Source organism: Mytilus trossulus, chromosome 6 (assembly GCF_036588685.1).
Source record: "Mytilus trossulus isolate FHL-02 chromosome 6, PNRI_Mtr1.1.1.hap1, whole genome shotgun sequence".
NCBI classification, from domain to species: Eukaryota; Metazoa; Mollusca; class Bivalvia; order Mytilida; family Mytilidae; genus Mytilus; species Mytilus trossulus.
The window spans coordinates 74,576,856-74,596,224 of NC_086378.1; the positions used below are offsets into that span (position 1 = coordinate 74,576,856).

The 19,369-nt window shown below is 31.6% G+C and overlaps 1 protein-coding gene across 1 annotated transcript; it reads right to left on the bottom strand.

Moving 5' to 3' along the window:
- Positions 1-820: 820 nt before the first annotated feature.
- LOC134721840 (uncharacterized protein C20orf96-like) lies at positions 821-18,321 on the bottom strand. The gene is made up of 12 exons (XM_063585091.1): positions 18,161-18,321; positions 16,202-16,349; positions 15,531-15,676; positions 15,175-15,233; positions 14,576-14,675; positions 13,797-13,896; positions 12,517-12,596; positions 11,921-11,998; positions 10,549-10,650; positions 8,644-8,709; positions 1,698-1,840; positions 821-1,036 (listed from the first exon to the last, which is right to left on the bottom strand). Exons 2-12 carry the CDS (start codon positions 16,320-16,322, stop codon positions 976-978), a joined length of 1,056 nt encoding a protein of 351 aa, XP_063441161.1. The 5' UTR covers positions 16,323-16,349; positions 18,161-18,321; the 3' UTR covers positions 821-975.
- Positions 18,322-19,369: the final 1,048 nt, after the last annotated feature.

Below are 19,369 nucleotides of genomic sequence, written 5' to 3' on the forward strand. Positions count from 1 at the left end.
AAAAACTTTAATCTGAAAACAGGACGGCTGGATGAACAGATGAACAAACCAATAGACAGATAGACAAACAGATGAATGAACAGACGCATAGACCTAATAAGAATGTGTCCCTAGTACACAGATGCCCCACTTGACTATCATTTTCTATGTTCAGTGGACCGTGAAATTGGGGTAAAAACTCTAATTGGGCATTTAAATTGGAAAGAATATATCATAGGGAACATGTGTACTACTTTATCAAAAACTACCTTGACCAAATACTTTAAGCTGAAGTGGGACAGAAGGACAGACGAAATGACAAAGGAACAAATGAACAGACTGACAAATGGGCGTACAGACCAGATATCAAAATCTATTGTAGGTGGAGCATAAAAATATAATGCCCCTAAGTGAGGGATAAAAGAGGGAAAGATAATGAGGAATGCATTTTAAAACAAACAACTAATGGGTTATTGTATGATAATTTAAAAGGCAGTGGGTCCACTTCTTGTATACAAAGTGATAGGTCCCCTTTTCAAGATAAAAATTATGTGAATAGGTCAGTAAAACTTTCAAAAATATATGATAAGGTCAATAAAAGTTCCCATAACTTCGTTGGTCATCTTTCTTGGTGGTCCTGGCTGTGTTTTATCAACCAATTTTCTCTCTTTTGGCACTTTGGTATTCCACTGTTACATTACAGAACAAACAAAACTCAAACAATATGGGAAAAGGTATACATTTTTTTTAAATCTAATTTATAAGAAAAGGGTGGGGTAACAGAACCCAGCAGCATCAAGCATATTATATATCTTCAATAATACTAGGAATAGCTAACAAATCTTTTGTTCATATTTACTGAAAAATTCTGACTTTACATCAAATATATTAATCAATGTCAGTGTAATTTTTTACATAAATAAAATAAATACAATTATTAATACACTCATTCTATTGACACATGCAGTCATCCATTCATATAATAAGATGTAAATGCTATATTGGTAACCACTGTTGAGTTGGTATATCAAGAATAACATCCATGTCAGGGGTACATCTGAAAAAAGAAATATTGTTTATTAACTATAAATTTCTTCACATTTCAAATTAATTTTCAAATTTCTACTGTACTCCATTTGAAATAGTTTAGGATTGATTGATGTTGTTACATGAAAAGATAGATCCAGTCTAGTATAAAATGTGATACATATAGTATATGCTGTCCTGAGATAGACAAAGAGTGGCCTTAAGAATTAACAGTGTTTGGTATTTTGAAAGACATCTTGAAAGCTCAATGATATTGATGTCGGAAATAACTATGAGGTATTTGGCTGTAATAGCTTTAAAACTTCTTGGTAATTATATGTAAGAATATATTAAAGTTTAAGATCAACAGGAAGTTTATAAACAATAAATGTGAATCAACATTACATGTATACCATACTATCAGAAAGACTGTGGCCAAATTTTTGTAAACTCTCATATGTAGTTTCGTAGAAAAATTTAAAGAAAGTGACATGGTACTGACAGATGAAAGGACAAGACTCAATGAAAGACAGAGGGAAGAGGTCTGCCAATATACCTCCCTCCTTGTGACCAAGAGTATAATTAGTTGACTCAAATTAAAAGAAAATCTATAAAATATTTCCTGCAACTTCTGTAAATGTGAAACATAAACTTCAATATATACATTACATAATCTACAAAGTACTACTCACTTTTCTCTTTGTGGGAAGAATTCTGGGAACATTTGATATCTAGTGTTAGTTTTTGGATCTCTGAGTAACCTTTGGACTTCTTGTTCTATTTGTCGGTTTTCTTGTTTTAACTGCTCCTGATTCTTTCTGTGAATTTCTATTTCCTAAAAATACAAGTATCAAAGCATTTACAAGCTGATCATTTGTTAATTACATCGAGCTCTGTCCATTAAAGTAACTAAGAAATTTGCCACATACATCATGAAAATTCAAACTTAAACAATTACACATGAGAATGAAGCATGAGGCATGAGGCAAAACCCTTCACATTAAATGAATTAATGCTGTCTGTGTAAAAGTGAAATGTTGATTTCCAACAACTAAATCAATTTATCAGTTAAATGCAGAAAAATAAGTTAACAAAATTCTCAGTATTGATTAGGTATCTATTATGATGAAACAGTTGACTAAGTTTTGTAAAATTTCATTAAGGGTACAATTAAGTTATTTAAGTTCAGACTGTACCTACATGATAATTGCAAAAAAGAACTAATTATATATATAAGTAAAATTGAGAATGGAAATGGGGAATGTGTCAAAGAGACAACAACCCGACCAAAATAAAAAAAAAACACAACAGCAGAAGGTCACCAACAGGTCTTCAATGTAGCGAGAAATTCCCGCACCCGGAGGCGTCCTTCAGCTGGCCCCTAAACAAATATATACTAGTTCAGTGATAATGAACGCCATACTAATTTCCAAATTGTACACAAGAAACTAAAATTTAAATAATACAAGACTAACAAAGGCCAGAGGCTCCTGACTTGGGACAGGCGCAAAAATGCGGCGGGGTTAAACATGTTTGTGAGATCTCAACCCTCCCCCTATACCTCTAACCAGTGTAGAAAAGTAAAAGCATAACAATACGCACATTAAAATTCAGTTCAAGAGAAGTCCGAGTCTGATGTCAGAAGATGTAACCAAAGAAAATAAACAAAATGACAATAATACATAAATAACAACAGACTACTAGCAGTTAACTGACATGCCAGCTCCAGACTTCAATTAAACTGACTGAAAGATTATGATTTCATCATATGAACATCAGGCACAATCCTTCCCGTAAGGGGTTTAGTATCATACCATCATAACATATATGAGAAGAACATAACCCGTGTCATGCCAACAACTGTTTTTAGAATAAATGTGTTTAGTTCCGACGCAAAGACCTTATCAGTGACTCAATATTAACGCCAAAATATGCAATCTTTAATGACTTGACAACAGTATCGTAATTATATCCCTTCTTAATAAGTCTATTCAAAGGTTTTGTAAGTTTATGAGGTGAATACTGACACCTTTGTGCTTTATAAAGAATATTTCCATAAAAAATTGGATGTGAAATACCTGAACGTATAAAAAGTCTGCATGTTGAGCTATATTTACGAATGATGTCTTTATACCGATGATAAAATTTAGTAAATGTTTTGACTAGTTTGTGATATCGAAAACCCTGGTGTAATAATTTTTCAGTAATACATAAATTTCTCTCGTTAAAATCTAAAACATTGTTACATACACGAGCGAATCGTACAAGTTGAGATATATAAACACCGTAAGATGGTGACAAGGGAACGTCACCATCTAAAAACGGATAATTAACGATAGGAAATGAAAAATCATCCCTTTTATCATAAATTTTAGTATTCAGCTTTCCGTTAGTGATATAGATATCAAGATCGAGGAAAGGGCAGTGGTCATTGTTAGTATTAGCTTTATTTAAAGTGAGTTCACCAGGATAAATTTCATTAATATACATACTGAAGTCGTCATTATTGAGAGCCAAAATATCATCCAAATATCTAAAAGTATTATTAAATTTGTTTATCAGATGTTGTTTTGATGGGTCTTTGCTTATTTTTGTCATAAATTGTAACTCGTAACAATACAAAAAGAGGTCCGCAATAAGTGGTGCACAGTTAGTCCCCATTGGAATTCCGATAATCTGACGATATACGGAATCCCCAAAGCGAACAAAAATGTTATCTAGTAAAAATTCAAGGGCATATATAGTATCAAAGCATGTCCAATTAACATAGTTTTTTTGTTTATTGCTACTAAAAAATGATCTAAAAGAGTTTGAACATATATATTCACATTCTGATTTTTTGAATGCCCATTTAATTAGGTGTGTGAATTTTTTCTTAATGAGAATGTGAGGCAATGTGGTATACAGGGTAGAAAAATCAAAACTTTGAACAGATTCAAAATCACCAATATAAGCATGCAATTTATCAAGTACTTCCAACGAGTTCTTGACACTCCAAAAGTAATTTATTCCACTATTTTCGAAGGCCTTATTTGAACAATTTATTATAAAGTTTTTAATTGTACCAAGTGTGCTGGTAAGAATAATAGACAATTTAGTAGTTGAACAATGGCTTGAAGACGAAATAAATCTATATTTGTAAGGGGTTTTGTGTAGCTTCGGAAGCCAATACATAATTGGAACTTTCATTGTATTTGGCTCTGCTTGTAAAGCGGTGGCTAAAAGTTTATGTTTGTTAGATTTCGTTTTCTGAAAATGGAGTCAGTTGGAATGTTGGTGAATTGGTGATTTCCTTTTTCAGAACCTCGATGTAAAATTTACGTCAAACAATAATAATATTATTAGCAGCTTTATCGGCCGGGACAAAAACAAATTCCTTGGCTAGTTCTTTTAGTTTATGTTTGATACGAGAAATAGGTTTATTGTGGTTATTGTTAATAGTAAAATGTTCTTTAAAATGTTGAATACGTATATCAACTATCTTCATTACTGAATTAAAAAAAGAGTCCAAAGATTTTTTGTCAGCTTTTTCCCGTTTTATCCATTTCATACAGTAAGTATGGAGTGAGTCGTGGATGATATTACGACACTCATTCCAATTAATAATTGACGGGGGACGATATTTAGGTCCTTTACTGAGAAATGATTTTAACTCTCGGTCTTGAACGATGTTAAGATCTCCTGTTATAACATGGGAAATGGGTCCATAAATATATTCGGAATTACTGCAATTACATGAAGTAGGTGTATTTTCACTGATATTAACATCTTTACACAATTGACTATAATTAAACACAAATTTCCGGGTAGATTTCTTGTAAATATAACAAATAAGAGGTAGCTCAGTATTGTCAAAATATCCAGGAATTTGTTCTTTAACAGAATGGTCGTTAAATATACCGGCAATATTTACAAAATCAAAGCCTTTATTGACATACTTAATTTTAATAAAATGTTTTTTATGATCTTCAGGGCGATCAATTTTGGGAAATAATTTAGAATAACAATATGCCATAATAATTTGAACAATTTCATACTTAGGACTGCTATATGAAATTGTGTTGCAATCCTCCAAAATTTTATTTAACTTATTAACCAGTAATGAACAGAGTTTTGTTAACAGATAATGTCTGCCGTTATTTTTTGAAATAGAAATTAAGTCCGAAATATTGGTATGATTGGCCCGAAATTTTCTTTGATTGCGATATGTTCTACAACCGTGAGAACGGTTTTTACGAACAGTTTTAGAAACAATATCCAAAATGTTAACGGAATTGGTTCTAGATATATTACCAATTCCCATGATATTATCATTTAGACCGAGAGGGTAAACTGTCTGTAATTTTTTAATCCAATTTAATTCAATTATTTTCCGTGATCGTACAAACTTTGAATGCGATTCACCAGGCTGCTTATTTACTACTTCTAAAGGTTGAACTGCTAAATATTTAAAAGGATGGTTGTGCTTCTTAAGGTGTTGGTAAATGATACTTTTGAATTTATTAGGTCTTTTAAAACGATACAGATGTTCTTGAGTGCGTTTTGATAAATATCTTCCAGTTTCTCCTACGTACTGAATACCACATCCCGGTTTGTTTCATGTGAGTAAATAAATAATACTGTTTGTTTTTCAAGTAATATCAGTTTCAAAATTTAAAGAAAATGTGCGACCATTAAACGTGGACCTTACCGTATTGTTGGTGGAAAGACGGGGACATGTAAGTCATTTTTTGGCATGACACTTATCGATAGAAGGGTAACCACGATTTTTATTGTTAAAAATGTTAGCGATGGTAGTATTTTTAGATAACCGATTTTGAAAATTGAGACGTGTAGATACCCTTTGAACAAGTTTAGTATTTAGTATTTTTCCGTTTCTTAGTTTCATAATTGTTTTGTTAGTGAATTACATAATAAAGGAGCAAAGATTGGCGTCCAGAATATGAACCAGCATACAATAATTAAGTTAAGTAAAAGTGATAAATTTGTTAGCTGAAAATGTCGAACGCTATCAGTATTAATTACCCGAAAAAGATAGTGTATATCAGGGTATGACTGATGGCTGACCAATTAGTAGAATGGGGCTGAATATTGAAATACTACTTTTTGATAAACATTCCTAAAGTAATGAACTAGAGCAGTTCTCGCTCGGACACACACTCCATAATCTAGTATATTATAAGAGTATAAACCTGAAGCACGGGGAGGCACTCTACTGCCTCCACACGGCACTAAAGACAAACTCTGTAAAAAATAAAATTGAGAATGGAAATGGGGAATGTGTCAAAGAGACAACAACCCGACCAAAATAAAAAAAAACACAACAGCAGAAGGTCACCAACAGGTCTTCAATGTAGCGAGAAATTCCCGCACCCGGAGGCGTCCTTCAGCTGGCCCCTAAACAAATATATACTAGTTCAGTGATAATGAACGCCATACTAATTTCCAAATTGTACACAAGAAACTAAAATTTAAATAATACAAGACTAACAAAGGCCAGAGGCTCCTGACTTGGGACAGGCGCAAAAATGCGGTGGGGTTAAACATGTTTGTGAGATCTCAACCCTCCCCCTATACCTCTAACCAGTGTAGAAAAGTAAAAGCATAACAATACGCACATTAAAATTCAGTTCAAGAGAAGTCCGAGTCTGATGTCAGAAGATGTAACCAAAGAAAATAAACAAAATGACAATAATACATAAATAACAACAGACTACTAGCAGTTAACTGACATGCCAGCTCCAGACTTCAATTAAACTGACTGAAAGATTATGATTTCATCATATGAACATCAGGCACAATCCTTCCCGTAAGGGGTTTAGTATCATACCATCATAACATATATGAGAAGAACATAACCCGTGTCATGCCAACAACTGTTTTTAGAATAAATGTGTTTAGTTCCGACGCAAAGACCTTATCAGTGACTCAATATTAACGCCAAAATATGCAATCTTTAATGACTTGACAACAGTATCGTAATTATATCCCTTCTTAATAAGTCTATTCAAAGGTTTTGTAAGTTTATGAGGTGAATACTGACACCTTTGTGCTTTATAAAGAATATTTCCATAAAAAATTGGATGTGAAATACCTGAACGTATAAAAAGTCTGCATGTTGAGCTATATTTACGAATGATGTCTTTATACCGATGATAAAATTTAGTAAATGTTTTGACTAGTTTGTGATATCGAAAACCCTGGTGTAATAATTTTTCAGTAATACATAAATTTCTCTCGTTAAAATCTAAAACATTGTTACATACACGAGCGAATCGTACAAGTTGAGATATATAAACACCGTAAGATGGTGACAAGGGAACGTCACCATCTAAAAACGGATAATTAACGATAGGAAATGAAAAATCATCCCTTTTATCATAAATTTTAGTATTCAGCTTTCCGTTAGTGATATAGATATCAAGATCGAGGAAAGGGCAGTGGTCATTGTTAGTATTAGCTTTATTTAAAGTGAGTTCACCAGGATAAATTTCATTAATATACATACTGAAGTCGTCATTATTGAGAGCCAAAATATCATCCAAATATCTAAAAGTATTATTAAATTTGTTTATCAGATGTTGTTTTGATGGGTCTTTGCTTATTTTTGTCATAAATTGTAACTCGTAACAATACAAAAAGAGGTCCGCAATAAGTGGTGCACAGTTAGTCCCCATTGGAATTCCGATAATCTGACGATATACGGAATCCCCAAAGCGAACAAAAATGTTATCTAGTAAAAATTCAAGGGCATATATAGTATCAAAGCATGTCCAATTAACATAGTTTTTTTGTTTATTGCTACTAAAAAATGACCTAAAAGAGTTTGAACATATATATTCACATTCTGATTTTTTGAATGCCCATTTAATTAGGTGTGTGAATTTTTTCTTAATGAGAATGTGAGGCAATGTGGTATACAGGGTAGAAAAATCAAAACTTTGAACAGATTCAAAATCACCAATATAAGCATGCAATTTATCAAGTACTTCCAACGAGTTCTTGACACTCCAAAAGTTATTTATTCCACTATTTTCGAAGGCCTTATTTGAACAATTTATTATAAGGTTTTTAATTGTACCAAGTGTGCTGGTAAGAATAATAGACAATTTAGTAGTTGAACAATGGCTTGAAGACGAAATAAATCTATATTTGTAAGGGGTTTTGTGTAGCTTCGGAAGCCAATACATAATTGGAACTTTCATTGTATTTGGCTCTGCTTGTAAAGCGGTGGCTAAAAGTTTATGTTTGTTACAGATTTCGTTTTCTGAAAATGGAGTCAGTTGGAATGTTGGTGAATTGGTGATTTCCTTTTTCAGAACCTCGATGTAAAATTTACGTCAAACAATACACATATTGATTAACTATAGAACACTGAGGGGGGGATGTAGCTCTATACTGTAACACAGATTATTTTTGCTGATACCTTATTTCATGTTAAGCTCTTTCTATCCCTTTTCACAGTGATTTATTATGTCATTTTCAAATTTGCTTGAATAAGGAATGATCTAAGTAATACATATTTACACGACAATATATATTCACATTATTTTTTCTACTCACAAAAGTAAATGGATCACACAAATGAATTGGTTTACAGTATGATATTCATGCTATCTTATACATTATATGACTAACCTTTGACATAACCATATTCTGTAAAGCCATATCTTTCAAACTAGGATGCATCATGGATATTGCTTTCTGAAGAAAAAAAAACTTTTGATGACATATAAAATCCTTTATATTCATCAACTTCACTTCAAAACAAAATCAAAGATTGAAAACTCATCACCTGTTTTTATTTAATATGTTTGAAGCCTTTTGATTTTCTTTATTATGATCAAAACTAACATTTTATAGCTGTCAAAGATGTTCATGAATTCTTAATAAATATGGCAGGAAATGTCCAACAAAGATGTTATGCTACAACACGTAAATTCATCATTTCTTGATAAAGATTTGAAACCTTTTTTTCCTAATTATGATTTGTTTTCTTGCATATTATGATGACTCATATCTATCTGCCACTACTATACACCTAAATTAGTAACACAGTACATCTGAGTGCAATTGGGGTAAACAGTTTTCTTGAAAAATCAGTTGTTACTTTGATGCAATAACATAAGCATTAATATTGTAACCAGACATTTACAGGAAAGAGCACATATTCAAAGTCCACTTAAAGTAGTTTTTAAGAGAATGTTTCCATAGTACACAGATGCCCAACTCACACTATCATTTTCTATGTTCAGTGGACTGTAAAATTGGGGTAACAACTCTTTTTAAAATTAGAACGATCATATCATAGTGAACATGTGTACCAAGTTTAAAGTTGATTGGACTTCAAATTCATCAAAACTACCTTGACTAAAAACTTTAACCTGACAGAGGAACAGAAGAACAGATGGAGGAATGGACTGACGAATGAACAAACAGACAGATTGAAAAACATACTGCCCATAAATGGGACATTAAATATTATCATGAATTATCTATCTATATTCAATATAATTAATTATAAAAACCCACTCCAAATGAACTAATAAATGAATCATAGTTAAAATAAAGTAGAAATTTGGAATTTGCCTGAAAGATAAAAATATTTCTTCCTTTAACAGATTTTAATATAAAAAAAAACTTATATAGGGTCAGTAAAATAATTCTTGTGTTAAAATTATTGACTACAGATATCAGTTATAAAAAAAATGTCTTTTTGAGGAATGATTGTAATATTTTTTCTATGAAGAAATACCATCAAAATTGTGATGCACACTGAAAAATGTGTGTATATTAAACATTGCCAGGAATCATTCCACTGGTTTTAAAATTTATAAATATATTTGTTTTCAACATCAAGATAGCTTCATTTATGAAAATCTTTTACTTTAACTTATAGGTCATTGTTTTTAGATTTCATATTCTTATCTTTGAGAAATATTATTTCAATTTTCTAGTTTGATGATCAATTTCCAACTAGATTTAGAAATTTCAGGAAACCATATAACTATATCCCAGAATGACCCAATACTAATTATATAACTACCAATAAATAAATGTCACCTTGTTTTCAATATAAAAAGAGCCATTTTTTATCTGAGGATAAAACAAATTATTATAAGCCTTGTTTTAAATGTATGTTCCTTCAGACAACTATAGTTTGAAGCATCTGTAGTATCCTGTTGTCTTGAACATTTTGAGAACATTTTCTTAATCTAAAAAAATAATGATAATTTTGGAAAATTCTCATGAAAATGATTTGACTTAATTTTTTCTGCAATTTTGATTAATTTATTCTGTAAACTGTTCATTTCTGCAATCATAATTGCATTCATCAATTCTTGAATTTTCCTGAGTTAATCTTTATGCTTTTGCACCCAGTTTTTTTCTGATCTTTAAGTTTTTCACATTTTTTTCTAATTGTTCTAGAGTGTCTATTTAAAATATTCACTTGTTATTTCAATTATTCTAAATCTTCAAAGACATGTCAATAAAATGTTTCATTGGTAACATATTCTATTATAAGCATCTTTAAGTCTTAACCTCAGTAATTTCTTTTGTGATTGCCTGTGATCTTTTTGACCTATCCTTTTCATACTTGGATAATTCTGTGTAAATTATGTGTTCTAGGTCTTCTTGGTCTTCCTGTTAAAGTAAAAAAGTCAAACAGTAAAATCTTATAAGAAATCAAGATATAATTTAGTAAACAGCTAATATTCCAATAAAAGTCAGATGATGTAGGCTATCTACATCTATGACTTTACCCAGCTGTTCATTGTAGGGTCAACAAGTAAAACTGTGAGCTACCGCTCACTGATGATACCCCCGCCGCAAGTGGATGATATTAATAGTATAAAAATATGCAAGAGTTAGGTAAACAGTAAGTTGCTAAGTGATGAATCTGAAAACGCATCACACAATATAGTTGACTTACATTTACCCTAATACCAAATTTCAGACATCCTTGTATTGTGGTTCCTGAGAAAAATGTGACGAAATTTTTCAATTTGGCTATCATGTGTTAAATTATACAAGTGTTTGGTAAACAGAAGGTTGTTGAGTGACGAATCTGAAAACCCATCCCCTAGAATAGCTGACTTATATAAACCCTTAAACTAAATTCCAGAAATCCCTGTATTGTAGTTCCTGAGAAAAATGTGATGAAAATATTCATGGACAGACGGACTGAATGACAGAAGGATAGACAGATAGAGGAAAATCAGTATAACCCCCTTTTATAAAGCAGGGGAATAATAAATTGTAGCAAGCTTAATATATAAACTAACAAGGCAGTAACACAGGCATTGCAAAGTATTTTCCAACAAGTAAAATTTATGCAAGGCATAATTGACTTCTTAAGAACCCTTGCAATAAACATTTTATCAGTATAAAATCTGTACCAGATTGATCAAAGTTGATATAATCTTTATTGGTTTTATTTTTTGTGTTTTAATGCCACTTTTTAGCACCACTATTGGAATATTTCGTGGCAAACAGGTTTTTTTGGTGGAGGAAGCCAGAGTGCCCGTGAAAACTATCTATCTTTGAAAAATTGCAAACCTAGTCAATTATAACTGGATTCAAGTGTACCCACAAGAGCTGGGTTTCGAAATCACAATCTTAGTGTTGACTGGCTAGTCATTAAAGTATGAACTACTTAGACCACCTGGCCACAGAGGCACCCTTATCTTTATTGACAGAGGCCTTTTACTCATACTACTGGTTACATCCTTGAGTAAAAAACACATACTTAATCAAAAGTTATTTGTAAAACTACCAAGATTAAGACCGATAACTCTAAAATAACTGTTATTTCATCTGGCAAAAAGACCAACTTTATTTCTTTTTTCTAAACTCTTGATCTTTTTTAAAATATTAAACAAACCTGAACCTGAACTAAGAACCTGAGACAAACCTGATTTGATATCTTCAAACTTTGTATTTCTTTCTGAAGTGTTGCAATCCTCATGGCTTTCACAGGGTATTCTTTATCCTAAAAAATACATTTTAATAGGTATAAATAGTTTGCTTTGATATAGGTAAATGATGATTGTCAATAATATACTATTTGATCTTTAGAAAGGTATACTATTTTGCAGACTGATGGGTTTTTACTGCTTATAACTTTAATTTTAATTATCTTCTTGTAAAATGTTATCATTGGGCTTTAAAAAGACATGACCATATCTTGGTTCTTCATGTTTCCTTTGTTACAAGGAATAGCATAAATGCAAGTTGCTTGAATAAATAAGTATACTATCACAACAAGAGTGGAACCTAATTTTTACATCCCTCTAATTTTGGCCTCTAAAACTAGTGTGCAGTGAATATCCTGGTGTTCAGGCTGAACCTGGTAACCATGATTTCACATTTAAATTTCACAATCTGTAATACATACTGGTAGGACTATTTACATGTATCAAAATCATCTTCCTATATTGTGCCCAATGACAAATATCTTATACATGGAATATGATGAAATAGAACTGCATTCAATTTGGTTAAACTCACTTTGTAATTTAACAACGTATGCAGTTGTTCTTGTTTATTTTTCAGTTTTCTATCTAAAGCATCCACTTTTTCTTCCAAAGCTGAAAAAAGCAAAATACTAATAAGTAAGAATAGCTGATCTTTTTAGTTGGAAAAGCAGGTTGGATTTGATTTTATAATAAGAATGGATCCCTTCATTCTTGAATAAAGTTTTTGCTGGGAATTCATTACTTAGGCAATATAAACCACAAATAAACAACCCATAAACAAACAGCATTCCAGGTCCTACTTGGGTATTAATCAATGAAAATTACAATTGACAATTGTACATAAAATCACTTACTGTGTTAAGATTTGTCACTTAAAACTGAAGAGTTTAAACTAACAATTTTTGAAACAAACAAACCTGCAGATTATTTGAATTAATCATTAAAATGATGCAATCTGCAGTAAATGTTGATAGGCACAAGAAAACAGTGCATGAACTAAATGTGTCAAGTTTCATGTCATTTTAATAAAATATATATTAGATTCCAAATACAATGAAACAGTTTCACAAACTTTTTCATTAATGGCCTTTATAAACTGAAGTATATACTTGAATGGAATTTATCTTAATTTGTGGCATTAGAATGGAGATAATTGTATTGTTATCTTAGATTGGCCTTCCTTAAACTTTATTTTTCTGTTACAAAAATCTTTTTAACTAGCTCTGCTAGGCACCACTAGGTAAACTCAGTTTGAGACGGTAAAATGTGCATCATGCAAATGCCAAGTTTAAAATACAATATACAAAATAAAATTGAGAATGGAAATGGGGAAAGAGACAACAACCTGTCAGTTCATTCCATAATTCAAAATAGACTTCAGACTTCTCTTGAACTTAATTTTACTGTGCCTATCGTTATGGGTTTACTTTCTACATTAGCTAGAGGTAAAGGGGGAGGATTGAGATCTAAAAAAAAAACATGTTAAACCCTGCAAGATATTTGTCCCAAGTCAGGAGCCTCTGGCCTTTGTAAGTCTAATTTTTAATTTTAGTTTCTTGTGTATAATTTGGAGTTTAGTTTGACGTCCATTATCACTGAACTACTATAGATATTTGTTAAGCGCCAGCTTAAGGACACCTCCAGGTACAGGAACTTCTCCCTGCATTGAAGACCTATTGGTGACCTTCTGCTGTGTTGTCTGTTCTATGGTCAGGTTGTTGTCTCTTTAACACATTCCCCATTCCCATTCTCAATATTAATTTTTAAGACAAATACCAACACATTTATAATCATATCCAATTTTAAACATACCTGATAATATCATCTGTGTTCTCTGTGTTGTCTGGTCTAATTCATCTTTTGTCTCCTTATGTTCTCTTGAAAAGTTTGTATTTAAAGTTGAGATACCTCCCTAAAAAAATATCAATAAAATACTCATTTAAATGAAAGAATAAGGCGAATCAACTCATCTGTTTCTATTTTTGGATTGTTGGAATGAAGCCTTTTTACTCAACTTAGTATCAAATGTTTCAAAATTGAGAGATCTAAGTCTAAATAAGTTCTAATTTTTTTTTTCCTTCTTTCATATTTTTGTGTTTAAAATTCAGAAAAAAGATTAAATTATTTTTTTTAAACTGACAGCCATTGTGGGGCATATTGGCCATGTGTAGTCTAAGGATATAATTATAAATAAACGATTTTATTTGTATAAAGTGGACTCATTTATTTTTTGTGGATTGCTGAAAACTTGCATATTCGTGGAAACTTGATTATGTGGTTTTGCCAATCTCTGTTTACAAATCCTATTGAAAACATTTGACATTCCTGGTACCCACGAAACCCACAAAAAATTGGTATTCAACGTATAATAATATTGAATGGAATCCACAGTATGTAAATGTAAATCAATTAAATCAAAATCAATCATGTTATAACTTTGTTTAACCTACATGTATCTTTAGTTGTTTTTTTTTATTTTGTTTGAAAATTATATTGCATTTACTCTGCTCATTTGAGGTACCATGATTGGCAAATAAAATATTTGTTTTGTTTTTTTATTTTTTCTATCCTATATTCTGTAATTAAGTTACCCTGTATTTTTCATATCTTCTCAGTAAAGCTTTTACATCATCCAATGTACCATGTTCTTCTGTTTCTACAGAACATCTGATCTTTATGTTCTCATTTAATCTATCAAGAGGTTAAGGAAATACATGTTCTGTTGACTTAACTGTTCATTTTCATTTCAAACTTGGTAATATTATTAATTTAATACTGTCATTCTAATTCCTTAACTTGTCCAGTTCTGTAAATTTTCAGGTTGATTAGCAATGATATAAATTATTTCACAGCATTTTTTATTAACTCCCTTTAAATAAAAGTATAAAATATAAAAGGGTTTTATACAATTGGTATTATAAACTAGGTTTCTATCTATACATTTTCTCTTAGATTAGAATAGACAATAATTTTAAAGGGCCGCTTTTGATTTAGATTGACTTTTTTTATTTTTTACAATTATGTTTGTAAAATTAGTTCAACTGATGAAAAATGATCACTGCATAACATACTGATTTAGAAATGTTAGGCCTGTTTGATGCAAAAGATTCATTCAAAACCAAAATAACCCAAGTATTATGTTAATTTATATAGAAATGCTCTATAGACAATCATCAGACAAATAGGATACAGTTCAAAACTTCTTTTCTTGTATTCTTCATTTGTCCTCCTTCTAGTCTTTATTCTGAGCTGAAAATGAGAACATATTCCTGTTTATATTGAAAACAATTGTGGTATTACACCTTTATATATTCACACAGTACTTTTATGTTCATACATTTTTGTACTTCCATTCTTCAAAATTCACTTTTTCTTGACCAAATTCCTACAAAATTATAACTGTCCACTTATTTAACTGAAATTATGGTGTACACATGACTCAAAATGCATATTTTTTTAATAAATATAAAACTTTTCCTTTTTAATACGGGGAGAAAATCCTGCCCCCAGTTTGCTACCCTGAGAATTTCCTGTCAAAGTATTTACCTCTAAAATCTTAATTCTCTCTGTTCTGCCTTTATCTAGTTCAGCTTGTTTAGCTGCCTCCTTCTTTTCTCTGTAGGTCGGCACATGAATACCCTTTGAAGGTTCTGCAGATTTAGCTCTCAATCCAACAAGAAAAGATTTACTCGCTGAAAAACATAACAATCAAAAGTTAATTTTAAAAAAAAAGTAAAATAATCTGACACATTATTAGGCTTATTTGTAAAACATCTTACCTTGAGTTTCACTGTTAAAAAGAATTGGCTAAAAATGCATCCATGTAAATTTCAATTTTCCAATTGTTTGATTACAGTTCTCAAAATCTGATACTAAAATTTAAGCTAATAATTTCACTTCTAATATAGAAAAATTTTCATGAGTTATATATAATATGCATTTTTCCTGATATTAAATTGTTACAGTCAATAGAAATTGGAATACAAGTCTTCTCAACATACATTTGTACATGTATATCCTTATTAACTTTAAAATATAACAAAAAAAATTAATGTTAATTTGATAAATTATTAAAATTTCCATCAATCCTTAATATACTTATATTCTGTTTCATAGATCATACTATGCTATATTCTTATTCAGTAAAAGATAGAAATCTAACTATGTGAACCACCTCGTAATAAAGGGATTAAAAAAATCCCTAAAAATATACCAACCATCAGGTTTTACTAGAGTTTTACTTGGTTTACTTCTTCTTGTCCATTGTTCATAATCAGCAAATTCTAATTTACTGTCTAAATTTTTCATTAAATCATCCTTAACCGGTGCACTAGCCATCTTGCATTTGTCTCGTAATTTGTTTCTCTACAAATAATTGAACAAATGATAAAATAAATATATGAATAAAAATAGAACTAGCTATAGGAAGATGTGGTGTGAGTGCCAATGAGACAACTCTCCATCCAAACAACAATTTAAAAAGTAAACCATTATAGGTTAAAGTACGGCCTTCAACTGCATGTTATGGTTATTGGCTAATTGCCTTGGAAACATCAAAGTGTCTTTTATTTATTTGTTACTGTAATGAATATTTGTTTAATTTACAATCCTTACAAAACTTATACTACAAAATAGGTATCCATAGGTTTTATATCATGCATATGATGAAGACATAATCTTTTGATCATTTCAATTCAGGTCTTAAACTGGCATGTCAGTTACTGCTAGCTGTTTACATTGTATATAGAAGTCCTTTGTTTATTTATGTATCATTGTCATTTTCTTAGTTTCTTTGTTCCTTTAATATATATATATATATATATATATATATTCTGGCATCAGACTCAGAATTCTTTTTAATTTTCATTGCACATTTTGTGTGTATTGATGTATATTTCTTTATTCTATATTTGCTAGAGTTATAGGGGAGGGTTGAGATTTCAAAAAACATGTTTAATCCGCCACATTTTGCACCTGTCTTAGGTGAAGTTAGGTCAGGAGCCTCTGGCCTTAAAAATGTTAGGATTTTTAATTCTAGTTCATTTATATATTTTGGAGTTTAGTATAACATCTATTTTCACTAAACTAAGTACTTATATTTGTATTGGGGCAAACTGAGGCCCCCAGGATTTTCTTGCTAGGTTTCAGACTCATTGGTTGCCTTCAGCTGTTATGTTCTCTTTGGTCGGGTGGTTGTCTTTTAAACATATTCCCCATTTCTATTCTCAATTTTTTTCAATTTTGGGAACACTTTACCATACATGCCATTCATTCTTGTACTTGCTTAATTTTGAAAATCTCCATGAGGTTCAAGTTCATGAAAACATTTTTTAACCAGGGATAGGATTATGTTTTTGAGACTTTTAAAGGCAATTGAAACAACAAACTGTAAAACTGAGCAATTTAAGAATTTGTAAACGGAGAGCACGAATTTCATTACAAAATTGCTTGTCTCCACCTGGACCTCTGTGTTACAAGGCAGCGCTCTAACTGACTGAGCTAAAGAAGTACTTTCTTAGCTCATCCGCTTACGGCTGACTAAGTATCTACTAAGTTTTTCTAAGGGAAGCAATCCCGTCACACTTCCCCCACCTCAAGAGTCATAATTATACTCTATAATGATGATATTTTTTCATCTTTTTCTATTCATATTTAAACCTGGCTAGGTAACTCTTCTAACCATGGGTTATTATTGTTGGGCGCCAATGTAAACGGAGAGCATGAATTTCATTACAAAATTGCTTGTCTCCACCGGGACTCAACCTGGGACCTCTGTGTTACAAGGCAGCGCTCTTACCAACTGAGCTAAAGAAGTACCTCCTTAGCTCAACCACTTACGGCTGACTAAGTATCTGCTAAGTTTTTCTAAGGGAAGCAATCCCATCACAAACTCATTCTTTGTCAAGACTGTGTTGCATTGCAATTGGAACCAACAAGAAGACAATGTGTGCACCAAGTCAGTTGAGAGCTTCAAAACAGCTCTCCAATAGACGCCCTCCCTCTAGTAGAGTTAAAGCAAGAAATGGTACCTTCGATGTAACGATACAGATAGTTTATTTGTCGGTTACATCTAAACAAACACCGTGATCATACAATCAAACCCGTGTACATTCGTTTTTGTGTTGGAATTACTTTCATTTTCTGTTTTTACCAACATTTGTAAATTGAAATATTACCTATTATTTTGCGTTATTATTATTGAGGCAACAACGACTTTGAATGAAAGAGCTAGAACGCATTATGCGGTAAAAATTCCTAAAAGTCAGATTGACATAATTTTTTGAGAAATTTGTTCGCCATTTGTGTTTTTGTTTCCATAGTACTAAGGAGAGCGATTACAAGGGCGATAACTCACCGGGATTTTTAAAAGCCAACTCGCCCCTCAGGAAAATCGCCACACTCCGAATCTCCAAACTTTTTCAACAACTCGTCCCACTTTAAAAAAAATTAAAAAATTTAAAGGCCCCCACTCTTGTACCAACTCACCCCACTTATAAAAAGGCAAAATCCAGTCGAATATAGGTCTGACAACTCATCCCATTTATGAAAGGGTAAAAATCACGCTGACAACTCGTCCCAGCAAAATCACGCTGAATGGAGGTCTACCAACTCGCCCCACCTTATAAATAAATATAAAGAATGGAACTGTGTACTGAATTCAGGCCTGTCAGCTCAACTTCTTATGAATTAAATAAAAGCTTTTAACATGTTTAAAAACATTTGAAATTTAAAATTTTGGTCGCCTGTAAACCTTATCATTAACCCCGGCCCCATGTTTATGTTCCAAGTAAAGATCACATTTTCAGTGGTTGTCGATTTTTACTATATATCATATATCTTTCTTTTACGTATTGTACATGCAAAGTGATTTTCTAATTTGAATTGTTTTAACCATTATTATCACTGTGCTTAAACGGCCGTGGGTAACTTAAGTTACCCACAGCCCAAGATGGAGCCGCCTGGCTTCGGTTAGGAAGTTTTCTCCTATATAATTACAATACCATGAATACAAAAGAAATGTTCAGTAATTAAAAAGTTAAATAAATCTTTTAGGAAAACTCTGCAATGTAAAACGAGGTTTGTTACTACAAAATAAACGATTACAGCACGATTTGCCAAAACACTGATGATGTCCGTAACTTCAAAATAACTTGTCCGTAACTTTTTCCCTTATACCAATAGGGATGTCCGTAACTTCAACATAATGTCAGTAACTTTCAAAGAATATTTATTCATGGATGTAATTATTTTAAAAAAGAAATGATAAATAACTAAAATACCGAACCCATAGGAATATTCAAACGGGAAGTTCTTTATGGAATGGCAAAGCCAAAAGCTCAATTTAACACACCAAACGAATGGAAAACAACGGTCATATTCCTGCC

Coding starts and splice junctions, on each gene's coding strand:
- LOC134721840 (XM_063585091.1), bottom strand. CDS start 16,322: ATGGCTAGTGCACCGGTTAAGGATGATTTAATGAAAAATTTAGACAGT. Junction 15,234..15,530: donor AGAGAATTAAGATTTTAGAG/GTAAATACTTTG, acceptor TCTCATTTTCAG/CTCAGAATAAAGACTAGAAG. Junction 1,841..8,643: donor AGAATATGGTTATGTCAAAG/GTTAGTCATATA, acceptor TTGTATTTTTAG/GAAATAGAAATTCACAGAAA.